This window comes from Emydura macquarii, unplaced genomic scaffold (assembly GCF_026122565.2).
Source record: "Emydura macquarii macquarii isolate MOO-44397 ecotype Brisbane River unplaced genomic scaffold, CSIRO-AGI_Emac_v2 contig_1477, whole genome shotgun sequence".
In the NCBI taxonomy this organism is placed as follows: Eukaryota; Metazoa; Chordata; order Testudines; family Chelidae; genus Emydura; species Emydura macquarii.
This window is the reverse complement of record NW_027131614.1, coordinates 2201603-2214494: the sequence shown is the minus strand read 5'-3', so window position 1 is coordinate 2214494 and position 12892 is coordinate 2201603. Positions and strand designations below refer to the sequence as shown.

The 12892-nt window shown below is 38.3% G+C and overlaps 1 protein-coding gene across 11 annotated transcripts in view; it reads left to right on the top strand.

The window, feature by feature from the left end:
- RALYL (RALY RNA binding protein like) overlaps nt 1-6221 on the top strand; it is a 552061-nt gene extending 545840 nt beyond the window's left edge. For all 11 annotated transcript variants that reach the window (XM_067553544.1, XM_067553541.1, XM_067553539.1 and 8 more), the window contains one exon: nt 2488-6221. In XM_067553544.1, the coding sequence (XP_067409645.1) occupies nt 2488-2505 (18 nt within the window). In that variant the 3' untranslated portion in view covers nt 2506-6221. The remainder of the gene's footprint in view (nt 1-2487) is intronic.
- Nucleotides 6222-12892: the final 6671 nt, after the last annotated feature.

The window sequence follows — 12892 nt, the reverse complement described above, 5'->3', positions numbered from 1 at the left end:
ATCACGACTAGCACTGCATTCACTGTTTGTTTGATATTATTTATTACTGTAGCTGCTCAATGTTCAGTTGAGTTATCCAATTTTTTAATGCAATACATTTGAATCTTGCTTTTTAGGTTGATATGTTCCCTTATAACCACACCAAATGAAAGCCATATTGCTTGCTCGAATGTAATTCATTTTCCTCTTTATTGTGTCAGGGTGGGGGTTTTTATACATAACTGGAAGGAAATTAAAAGATTTAAAAAAACATTAATCATCATGAGTGTTTTTAATATCATCAGAGCTACCATAAAGCCGGTAGATAAATTACACACTATTCAGCTGAAAGAAGTAGAATAAAATTAGTATTATATTACACTAGATTAATTGTAGCCCTGGGTGACTGTCATTCTGGAGAAAATAGAAGCTTGAATATCTAACATTTTAACCTTTCTTCCCAGCCTTTAAGAATAAGAGACAAATAAAAAGCCCATGTACTGAAAAGAAATGCAAGATTTTTTGCTTGTGGGATTGGTAAATTTTTACCATTGTTTCTAAATGACAACAAAGCAACATTCACAATTTGGATCCAGATGGTTAGCAGCACTGCTGCATAATAGTAACCTAATGAAGCTTTGTAGTACTAGCGACAGGTAATGCCTAGAAGGTTATGGCAAGGAAAAAGCATTAATAGATAATTTTGAAAATCTGTCTCTCTCCTTCCTTGGGTAATTATTGTCTTTTCTGCATACATAATGTAGCAATGATGCAAAGGTGAAGAAAAGGCTAAAAAAAGGAGAACTGTCTCTGGAGCTAATGGGGTGCACAGTGGAACAGCTGGCTTTTTTCCTCTCACAAGATGAATAGCTACTTAACAACCATGAGGCCTCTCTCTGACTTAAGGGGAGGATTGAAAATCCTTTTCATGTAGTTAAGTCTGTCTAGGGATACAGCGCTAAAAATAGGGAGATAACGTAAAATTTCTCCATGCATGTGGAGAATAATATTTTAAAATATAATTTTAACTTAAAACAGAGCGACAGATGGTAGGTGCTCTTGTACTCATTTACAAGGATGGGAGAGCATGGGGACTTTGTGGGTACAACCAGAATGTTGGTGCTCTATGGGGGTAAGGGGGGAGTGAAAATTTATAGTATCTCTGGACTGCTACACACTTCTAAGAAAACTAGGTCAGCACTGTTGGCAGTGGGACCAGTCAAAACATTTCCATCTGAACTTCTTTTGAAGAGAAAAATTGGGTTTTTTTTCAATACCTCATACATTTTTGCAGGAAGTACCTACATTTCATTCATTTTTAAAAAAATTTTTCAATAGAAAACCCAAACCCTGAAACTTTTCTGCTGTAAACCAAAGAGATTGGCTGAAAAATATTCAGTTTTTGTCTGAATTTTTCAGGTTTTGGTCAAAAGTTTTCAGTTTTAGTTGTCAAAAACTGAAAAAAAAAATAGAGTTTCAGGATTTTTGGTTTTTCAAAGAATACCCAAAAATTTCTGCTGAAAATTTCAATAAAATGAAAAATACTTGGTTTTTATAAATATTTTCTGCACTGTTGAGGGGTCTTCCATCCTCCAACCCTTGTAGAGGGAGCACTTGCTGTGTTCTTTTAATGGGTGTTCCAGCTGTTTAATGGCTCGGTGCTCCCATAGGGATCAAATGCCAATTTGAAGTAACTGAAAAGCTTCCCATGACCTTCAGTGGGTATTTATACCAGGATCCCAGTATCTGCAGAGGCAGGTATCTGCAGGCATAATGTCCTTAGGAAGTTGCACTGCATTCCCACTCTAAAAAAGTGACGCTGAAAAAGTCACAATAGAAGCCAAAGAGTGATGGTATTTCATTAAAACAAAGAAAATCTAATCCTTATTAAACAGGACAGGCCTAATGCATGCACACAATAATAATATTAAAACTGCTAAAAAGAAAGCAACTGGAGAAGGTTTCAAGACCCAGAGAACAGGAAATTCCCTCCCCTCTTCACCAGGGTTGAAGCAAATGGTCAACATAAATGGCATGGAATAAGGTAGGAGAATAATGTTATGAAACCCAAAACACAGAGAGCCACATGCAGTATATTTAGAATAAATGTAATTATGCAGGTCAGTGCTCTACCTTATCTCACAAAATAGCTGAGATACAGTCTTGCATTTCTTGTTATTACAAATATAAACTACTGATGAGAGGTATACATCACGGAGTAGCTGGGTTGTGATTTGAATTGGTGTAGTTAATTCTAGATAGTGCATTCTAATTTAGGGGTTATTTATGGTACTGGCTGTCCATTGTAGCAGTTACATGACATTACTTTTAGCCTAAAAGCGTAATCAATTAGATGTCAAAGTTAGATTTGCACTGAGTGATTTAACCATGTAATGCAAATAAAGCTGCCCTGTTCCCTTTCCCCTCCAGTTTATCCTGACGCCTTTTCCATGTGCTGCTGAAACAAAGCTCATGTTTTCATACTAAAGCAAGCATTTCATTTTTCAGTTTCTACAGATCAAGTGATGAGGTGTCACGTGTGAGGCCCTGGGAGGCTGAGAAGAGAAACTGTGACTTTCCCCTTCCGCTTCCCCCACAGAAATGTGAACTGCTGTTTCTTACTGGCTAGCAACACCTTTGATTCAATTTGTATGAAAACTCACTTTACTTATTAAAATGGACATTACTGTTCAAATCTTAGAAATTGCATTTCTTATATGTTCTAAGCTGTACAATTGTCAGATTTTTATGGTTTAGATTGTAAATGTGTTTTTCTCTGGCTAATTATTGGTATTATTTTTTTAATTTTGATGTCTTAAAGGCCAATGTACTGTATGATAATAATAATATGAAGGACATATTTAACAGGCGTGAGAGACACTGTATACAAATGTATATTTGTAAAAGCTATTTTTATGATTAGCATGTTTTACTGTTTATCATATTTAAAGTCAGTTGATATTGCACTTCTATGTTGACAGCTTAATTCAAACAAGGTCATGTTACGATCAAAGATTTATGATCAAACACGTTGTATGGTATTTTTCATTACTTTTCATTCTATTCATAGTTTAAAATACTTATGTTTACTAATAGGGATAATACTGAAAGGCAAAGTAATAGTTCTGCTCTGTTCATGCACTATTTCACTGTAACTGCTAAAAAGTGCAAATATGTCAACTATCAGATCAGTTGATAAACTGTAAATTGGACCCACTTGTTAATCCCTTTTTTCAAACAAGCACTCTCTGTAATGCCATAGACTAGCACAGTTATTTCATCTGTATCTGTTACTATCTCGAAGCAGTTGTGGTTTATTATGGGAAAGTTTACATGCCAGTGAATGTCCTATCCAAACTGTATTCCAGACAGGTGAATGTTTTATATATTGCCAATATTTGAAACCTTAAATTAGATTATAAATTGTTTTGTTTCATTTTCAGTCAATAGGATCATTCCATTTTCCTTTCAAGCACTATCCACATGCTTGAAGTTGGAATAATCTATTCACACAGAGCCGGTAGGGGAATTCAGCATATAATTTCTTAATAAATCATGTTTCTTTTCAAACAAAATTGATTGATTATTTTTCGTATGTGATCCTCAAATGTGTTTTAATACACTTCATCTATATTAACCATTGGTGTGACTGTTTCTTCTCGAATGAAAGTGCCAACTTGTTCCCAGTTCTGATGACAGGGCTGTTCCCAGTTCCAAAGAACCAGTTCAGATGACACTCATAACAGGAAAGAGATCTCCACATCTCTATATGAGAGACACTCAGATAGAAAACGTTTTATGCAAGAGAGAGACATGTCTTGTAGCTGAGTCATTACAAGGCACATCTGGAGTTAGAAAGGAAAGTCTAACTGGCTGGATCGCTTAGAAGTAGCCACATTTAGCACATGTTGCCAGGAGAGAGATCTCATCCAAGTAAATGGAGCTCTGACACAGTATGTTTCAAAATACTGGATAACAGAGATGTGACTTGCATTGACATGTTTGTGCTATAGTACTTGATGTTTCATTGAATAAAACTGACGGCATTTCTAAAGATGACCTTATGTCCCGTCCTCTCAACCATTTTCCATGGGACCTGATCCAAAGCATACTGAAGACTCTCATTATAGTTCAATGAGCTTTGAATTAGACCCAGTGATACTGGCTGCATGTGTTGAAGAGGTGGAGAGTAGATGATGGTGACCTCCCAAAGAAGAAAATGGGAGAAGACCCAAGACCATATCCAGAATGGCTTCAGGTAGGGGTCAGTTATAGAAAAGGAGAGAGACCCTTCAAAGATAGGTGAGGGAGAGTGTGCACCAGCTTTGGTTGAATGTGACTGTGTGGTGAACGTAAGTCTATAGTAGAATAGAGAAAACAAGACATTTCAGCTCTCAGTTACACTGGTGTAAATTCAGGATAATGTCACTGAAATCAGTGGAGTTATACCAGTTTGACAGCAGAGTTTTGCCTATTTACTTTAATGAAAACAGTAGTATGAGTAGCTGTTGCTCAACATAAGGGATGCAAACTGGGCCCATTTTGGGTAACAATCACAGCAGACCAAAACAAAATGCTACAATCAGTAATATTAACCCAAATAGTACCACTAATCTGGTAATCCCTGAAATCCAGAGCGGAATATTTTAAAGATATAATTGTCCTTTTTGTTGTTGTTCTCTAAGCTTACTAAAAACTGGAGAGAAATACTTCATCATTTTCTATCCACTCATATAAATTATGCCACTTTTATAAATGCATAAATTAACAATGTTCACCATTTCCATGGTTCCTATTTGATGTATACTAAAAATAAATAATAAATTCAAATCCTATCCATTCAGAGGGAGTTTTGCCTCAGTAAGGAGGGAGTAAGGGCTTAAAAGATTTGAGCCAATGACTTTTTGAAATCATGGAGACTGCCCTCTTAGTAGATCAATTATGGTAACTGTGTGATAATCCAGTTCAGCGCCAACTAAACCACCATGAAGTGGGTACTATGAACTGTAAAGTGCCACACCAAGTTTTTACATTATTCTTTAATGTGCCGTCATTTTTATTTGGTGTTTTCAGGAATGATGTCACAGTCTCAACAGTCAACACTGTTCCACACTGCGATATTATTCCTGAAAGTATTTTTTCTGATACAACATCTGTGCTGGGGCCTATTGATACTATTCCATTTGAAAGCTATGGATTTGCTGTACCGTATAAAATATATTATTCTAACTTGCTTAATGGTACATTAGATTCAAATCACTGAAGAAATGTTGGTAATTTAAATAGAACTTGATGCTTCATTCCCTGTCACACATATAGTACACTAGGCATTGCTTGCCAATGTCACATACACTTGGTTTACTAGCTTTCTTTGCATTACTTATTTTTTGCACCACAGAGGAATCAGTAAACATTTTAGGACCTAATTCTCATTTACCCTTTACACCACTCTGGCAGTGTAAAAGTGGGTGTCAAAGTAATGACAAACATTTTATGGAACCTCTACACTGTCAAAGTACTGTCCAGGGACTTCAGTGTAGATTAGAATCAGATCCATAATATTCAACCTAAGCATCACTTTACTAAGTACCCAAAACCATCATTTTTAACATTTAAAATTATATTATAGGCAGTACTTAATAGTCATAAAAAAAGACATTTGTAGCTGTAGTTCTATAGAGCCTCAGTAACATCCAGTGATCATTTATGGTAACTGGGGGTGAGGGAAGCTGCAGTACATACTTCTGTTGTTTAATAGTGTGAGTCAAAATCAATTTGGCTAGTGAATATTCAGCTTTCTCAGCTCATGTATCTACGATTCTGAATTAGGATACTAAAATAATTTTCTACATAGGCTTCCACTCTCAATCTGTCCAAAAAATTGCTATTTCAACCTGTGCAATTGCATGAATGGAAAAGATTTGCTGAATGTTAATTTTACAGTTTGATCCAGAGGAAAAAAATTTTACTTTTGTAAATTCTTATATTAAGTACCATTGCTGGAGGGGTTTTGTGTAGAATCATATTATTTAGTTCTGAAAAAATAATCGTATTAAAATTATGTAGAGAGCTCCAACCTTGTAAGCAGTGGTATTTTTAATAGCCAGTATTGAATGGTAACTAGAGTTAAAAGTGTTCAACATTGTGCCCATGTACACCTGTGTAATGGTACATGACCTTTTTCTTTAAAATGCTGTAATATAGTTTCTACATGTCTGTAAATAAATATTTTCTCTGATTTATGCACTAATTCAGTTTTGTAATTTCTGCTGCTAAATTGTAAGTCTAGGTAAAAAAAACATTGACAGATGCAATTAATCTATTTTATTTCTTAAAGGAAAAATCTTATAATTTTGTAAAATATTACTATATTTTACAGTGTGCTAAAAACAAGACCAAACATCAACTGTAAGAAGGATTATATTTAATAAATGAACCAGAGGCAGAAGACCAGTGTTAACCACATGAAATGCCTGTACACCACCTATCAGCTTCAATAGTTTAAAGTGAAGTTCTGTGCTGAAAAGTGACTGTGAAAAAAGTCATTATCTTACTCAAGGCCTACCTACCATTATTTGCATCAGCAAAAATGAGAAGTCCAATTATGAAAAGTTCTACTAAATGTCTAGGGATGAAAGCAATATATTTCTACAGAAATGGCTCAAAAAATCTATTAATTTCAGTAGGAAATATTAACCTTTCAGTTTTTTTATCATGTTATAGATTTCTAAGCACTGTATAAGAATTAAGTATTATTAATATTATTTATTATAATAGCAGGGATATGGTTTACTATGAATTCTATAGAATGATGGTCAAAAAATGATAGGCAAGGTTATTTTTTCTATTCAATATTCAGAGACATTTTTCTATTCAGAGGGCCTTATTATATTCTTAGGACATGTCCATGAGGGCAAGATGAAAATTTGATCCCAGGAGCCAGTGAGAATATTGTTAAAATTATACTGGAATTTAGGAGCAAGCAATAGGGAGGACAAGATGGGAAGCAAGATTGTAGTCAGAATGACATGATTTGTTTACGACATCCAATTTACTATTATTTTCAAAACTGTTGTTCTTATTGAATGTTATAACCATGTAAAATTTCCCAATAGTTTCACAAAATTTACAAAAATGTTAATATTTGTATCTTGACTGTCATTCCCCCTCCTATCAAGCCAAAAAGACTCTTTGAGTCCCATTCTGTTACAAATAACATAGGTTAAATAATAGCCGTACTGAAGGCAATTTCAAAACTCTTGTTCAGTGAGGTTAGAATTTCACCCCACAATAATGTCTTGTTTTCCTGTTCAAGAGAACCTACAATGGCCTACTGAATTTAAACAGAAAAAATAGACAGAGGTCAGGGTGGGAAGGATAATAAAGTCACATAATTTTGTCTGTCTATCATGTTCATATACTCCATGTCTGACCAAGGAATGTATTATCATACATTACACGCTACACTGAATTATTCCTGACACCATCTGTAGTCCCACTGAAAGCAAGTTATCAGTGAACCATTGCAGCTAAATATTAATATTAAGATGTGTGAAATGATTGAACGTTTATATAATTAAACTTTAATAACAAAAATAATGAAAACATCTTTTTAAAATGATGACCAGGCTTTAAAGTCCAATCTTTTGTGACTTGCTTGGCAAAAGAAACATTTTGGCCCTGAACCAATAATACTCATTGACTTCAATGGAAAAAACATTTTGGATCCCTGATCTTTGTGGAAACAGCCTATAGTAGGAAAATTATAATCTTTCAGAGCTCTCCTAGAGAATGTAATAGAAATAGAGAGAACCCTAGCTGTAGAATTCTATAAAGTGGCTTATTGAAATTTATTGAAAGGACTTCAGTCTCTCTTACATTCTATATAGTTTTAAAGTCATTTCTGATGTGATTAAGTTTCTATAGAACCTTATTGGTTTCATCTCTGCTGAATTTTATAGGACTTGTCCATAGGAGAGGCCTAGCAACGTCACCTGCACACACACACACAGCAGCCATAACGACCAGTACTATGCACCAAAAACAGCATTTGATGTGATTGTTTTCCTGCAGTGGGGAGGAGGGGGCCTGTCTTCCTGTCCATGAGTGAGATGAGAGATAGTTAGCTACCTTCACTTTCAAGGATGTATGTCTGCTTTGCCCTGTTTTTGCAGCATAGCATCTGGTCTATGTCTCAGCCATTCGATCCCATGGTCAAGGATCTCATTAGTGCTGAGAAATGGTTTCACACACAAAGTAAAACCACCACAGTTTGATTATTTATCAGCACTGTACAAAATAGTGCAATTCTGAGCATTTCTTCCCCATGTATATTTGAGTTCCGTAGACAGGAGGGAAACTGAAAAATGCAGAATGCCTGCAGCAATACATTTAATGCCACTGATCCTTGCCTTCATAATAAGCAGTTCTGGAAAACTGTAAAGAAAACCCCTTGAGAAAAATGCTCAAAAAAATCAGCAAAAGTGTCAGAAAATAAACATTTGTGGATTTTGGTTCTGGTCATGGTAATTTGTTAGACACAAAAAAGCTGAATGATTTTCATTGATGTATTGCAGGGTTGCTGTAGTGATTACCTATCCACTTACACATTCAAAGAAAAATGGCTGGTTCCATATTCCTTTTTAATAAGTTTAATGAGGTATACTGGCCTTTTAAGGAAAAGAAAAGAGTGGGAAAGGAGGGCTACCCCCATTCTAAGTAGTCCCAACTGAGCAAAGACCCTGGGGAACAGTAGGGGCAGATGTGGGTAGAGAGTAAACGGTCTGGGGGAAAGGCTGAGTTGTGGGGAGAAGATTGCTGTTTCTGTAAGGACTGGACCCAGGAGCCTTAGAGTATAGGGTGGGGAAAGGCTCCTTTCTCATCCAATCTATCAAGAAGAAAACCTGTTGTGGAGCAGCTGGGGAAGGGGTGGAGGGGAAGAGAAGAAACAGCACATAAAGCTTCCTGTTCTCATTTTGAGAGAAGGCACTAGTAGTTGAAGTATTGCTTACCTGTTGATCTGACCCAGACAAAATGAGAAAGGCTGTAGTAGTGAGACCTAACCATCAGGTTGTGGAGGAAGGCTGGCGGGAAGACTGCATCCCAACAGAGATACCCAGGAAGAAGGATTTTTGCTGTCAAAGGTTTTATGCTTCAGGTAATTTATTTTGAAAGACCTTTGTGGCTAGCCTATGGGGAGGTGGACAGAGAAATGTAAATGGCTGTGAAAGAGAGGCAGTGGCTGAGGGTAGTAAGCCTGCCACGGTGAGCAACAGAATTATCCACCAAAATCATTTTGCTTACAATGATCATGTTAAAAACATTCCAGTATTTTCTCGGATAGTGTTACTTAAGTAACTTCTAAGATAAATGTATTTAGATACTAAGGCAATTGACAAAATTGTCAATTCACTATGTATGTATGATTGTGCGTGAGTGTATCTGTATGCCCTTTGTGTGTATGTGTATGTATTTATAACCACATGATTATTCCTCCATTGCCTTTATACACTGGAGAATTATGGACTTTTTCTCCTTGGTGAGAGGCAACTAATGTTGCAGAAACAAGAGACAAAACTCATCCCAGGGATAACTCCGCTGGTATCAAGACAGAGTGGCTTCAGTATTTTCACTAACAGAATTTTTAACACAAACTGGAGTCTTTGCTAACCCTGTTTGTGAGTGCAGCAGCAGACACCATGCCAACTGAAAAGTATTATGATTACTATGAAAGTGTTGTTGTTATTAATTTTGTTGCCACAGTGCTATGGAGTGGAGTTCAGATTTATGCCCCAATTTCACTTTCAGTTGTGTTTCCCCTAGGATCAGAGAAACGTCAGATGAGGCTGAACCCACCAGAAGCATGAGATTCAGGCTCAGTAGCATTCCCTGCTGCTATGTCTTTATTGGAGTTGAGGAGGGTATTGGCAGCTTCCACCAGCAATCGGGCAGAGAGCAAAAGAAAAACAGATGTGACATATGGCATGACCTTTTGGGACCTGGAAAATGACCTTTTGTGGGTGTCTGAAAAATATAGTAAAACTGTCTGAAGAACCTTAACCACAAGATGTTCCAGCCTGAACAATAGCTTAACCACAAAAATGTGAATATGATAGGTGCCATGTTAACAAGTTGTGGGTGACTTTTAAGAACAATCGAAAAAGGCAGCAGGTGGTCAGGGTTTGCTGTCTCCTTCCTCCCCACTCCCTTTACCGATGACCCGCTTGCAATTGCACTGCTACTGCAAGTGTTAGTGAAAAGATAGGATATAAATATGGGCCAGTCTGATTGTGGAGTAAGAGCCTCCTGAAGTCCAAAGACTGACCTCATCCTGTACTGAAAGAAGGTGCAGAGCAGAAGGCCCCTTAGGAGCAGAACCTTGACTGGCCAGCAAGATCCACTTGGAGACTGTAACACCAGTTGGTGAGCTAAAGCTTTACTACTGTATTCATTTATCATCTGAGGGAAGGGATCAGAAGGAGACCCAATCAATGAGATGCATTGTCCTAGGGATGGGGGTTTCATGACCACCATTCTCAAGAGGAGGATATGGGTGGTGATGATCGGGGTGTTGTCCAGACCCAGAAACTCGAGAAGTATGCTGCTTGCCTGGAGCTAGAATTTAGGATGTGACGGAGAGTCTACTGAGACTCATCAAGCCCTCAGACTGCTACCTCTTACTATTTCTCTGCATGGGCACCAATAATACTGCCAAGAATAACCTTGATCACTGCAAACTATGTGGCTATGGGAAGAAGGATAAAGGAGTTTGAGGCGCTACTGGTGTTTTCATCCATCCTCCCTGTTGAAGGAAAAGGCCCAGGTAGAGACCATCGAATTGTGGAAGTAAATGCATGGTTACCCAGGTGATGTTGGAGACAGGGCTTTGGATTCTTCAACCATAGGATGTTGTTACAGGAAGACAGATTTCTAGGAAGAGAGACGGGATCCATCTAACGAAGAGAGGGAAGAGCATCTTCGCAGACAGGCTTGCTAACCTAGTGAGGAGGGCTTTAAACTAGGTTTGCAGGGGGATGGGGACCTAAGCCCAGAGGGAAGTGGGATACAGCAAGGAAGCACAAGGAGGAGGGTGCTGCAGGGGAGACCTCCTGAGTCTTACTGAGAAAGTAGGGCAATCAGCTAGTTATCTTAGGTGCCTGTACAAGAATTCAAGAAACCTGGGAAACAAGCAAGAGGAATTGGAAGTCCTCGCATAGTCAAGAAACTATGATACGATTGGAATAACTGAGACTTGGTGGGGTAACTCACATGACCAGAGCACTGTAATGGATGGGTACAAACTGTTCAGGAAGGACAGGCAGAGGAGAAAAGCTGAAGGAGTTGCAATGTATTTAAGAGAGCAGTGTGATTGCTCAGAGCTCCAATATGAAATTGGAGAAAAGCCTGTTGAGAGTCTCTGGCTTAAGTTTAGAGGTGAGAGGAAAAAGGTGATGTCATGGTGGACATCTGCTATAGGAGGATGAAGTAGAGGAGGCTTTCTTCAGACAACTAACAAAAGTTTCCAGATCCCAGGCCCTGGTTCTCATGAGGGACTACAATCATCCTGACATCTGCTGGGAAAGCAATACATCAGAGCACAGACAATCCAGGAAGTTTTTGGAGAGTGTTGCGGACAACTTCCTGGTGTAAGTGCTGGAGAAACCGAGTAGGGGCTGTGCTCCTCTTGATCTTCTGCTCGCAAACACGGAAGAATTGGTAGGGGAAGTAGAAGTGGGTGGCAACCTGGGCAGCAATGACCATGAGATTGTTGAGTTCAGGATCCTGACAGAAGGAAGAAAGGATAGCAGCAGAATATGGACCCTGGACTTCAGAAAAACAGGCTTTGACTCCTTCAAGGAATTGTTGGGTAGGATCCTCTTGGAGGCTAATATGAAGGGGGAAAGGAGTCCAGGAAAGCCGGCTGTGTTTTAAAGAAACCTTACTGAGGGCACAGGAACAAACCATCCTGATGTGCAGAAAGAATAGCAAATATGGCAGGTGACCAGCTTGGCTTAACAGAGTTATCTTCGGTGAGCATAAACACAAAAAGGAAGCTTATAAGAAGTGGAAACTTGGACAGGTGACTAGGGAGGAGTATAAAAATATTGCTTGAGCATGCAGGGGTGAAATCAGGAAGGCCAAAATACAATTGGAGTTGCAGCTAGCAAAGGATATGAAGGGTAATGAGAAGGGTTTCTATAGGTATGTAAGCAACAAGAAGAAGGTCAAGGAAAGTGTGGGCCCCTTACTAAATGGGGGAGGCAACTTAGTGACAGATGATGTGGAAAAACTGAAGTACTCAATGCTTTTTTTGCCTCTGTCTTCACAGACAAGATCAGCTCCCAGACTACTGCACTGGGCACCACAGAATGAAGAGGAGGTGAGTAGGCCTCAGTGATGAAAGAGCAAGTTCAGGAATATTTACAAAATATGGACATGCACAAGTGCATGGGTCTGGATGCAATGTATCCAAGGGTGCTGAGGGAGTTGGCTGATGTTACTGCAGAGCCATTGTCCATTATCTTTGAAAACTCGTGGCAATCAGGAGAGATCCTGGACAATTGAAAAAAGGCAAATACAGCTCATCTTTAAAAAAGGAAAGAAGGAGGAACTACAGGGAACTACAGACCAGTCAGCCTCACCTCATCCCCCAGAAAAATCATGGAGCAAGTCTTTAAGGAATTTATTTTGAAGCACTCGGAGGAGAGGAAGGTTATCAGGAACAGTCAGCATGGATTCACCATGGATAATTTATTCCTGACCAATCTGATTGCCTTCTATAATGAGGTGACTGGCTCTGTGGATCTGGGTGGAAAGTGGTGGATGTGATATACCTTGACTTTAGCAAAGCTTTTGATATGGTCTCCCACAGAATTCTTGCCAGCAAGTTAAAGAAGTATGCGGTTGGATGAAT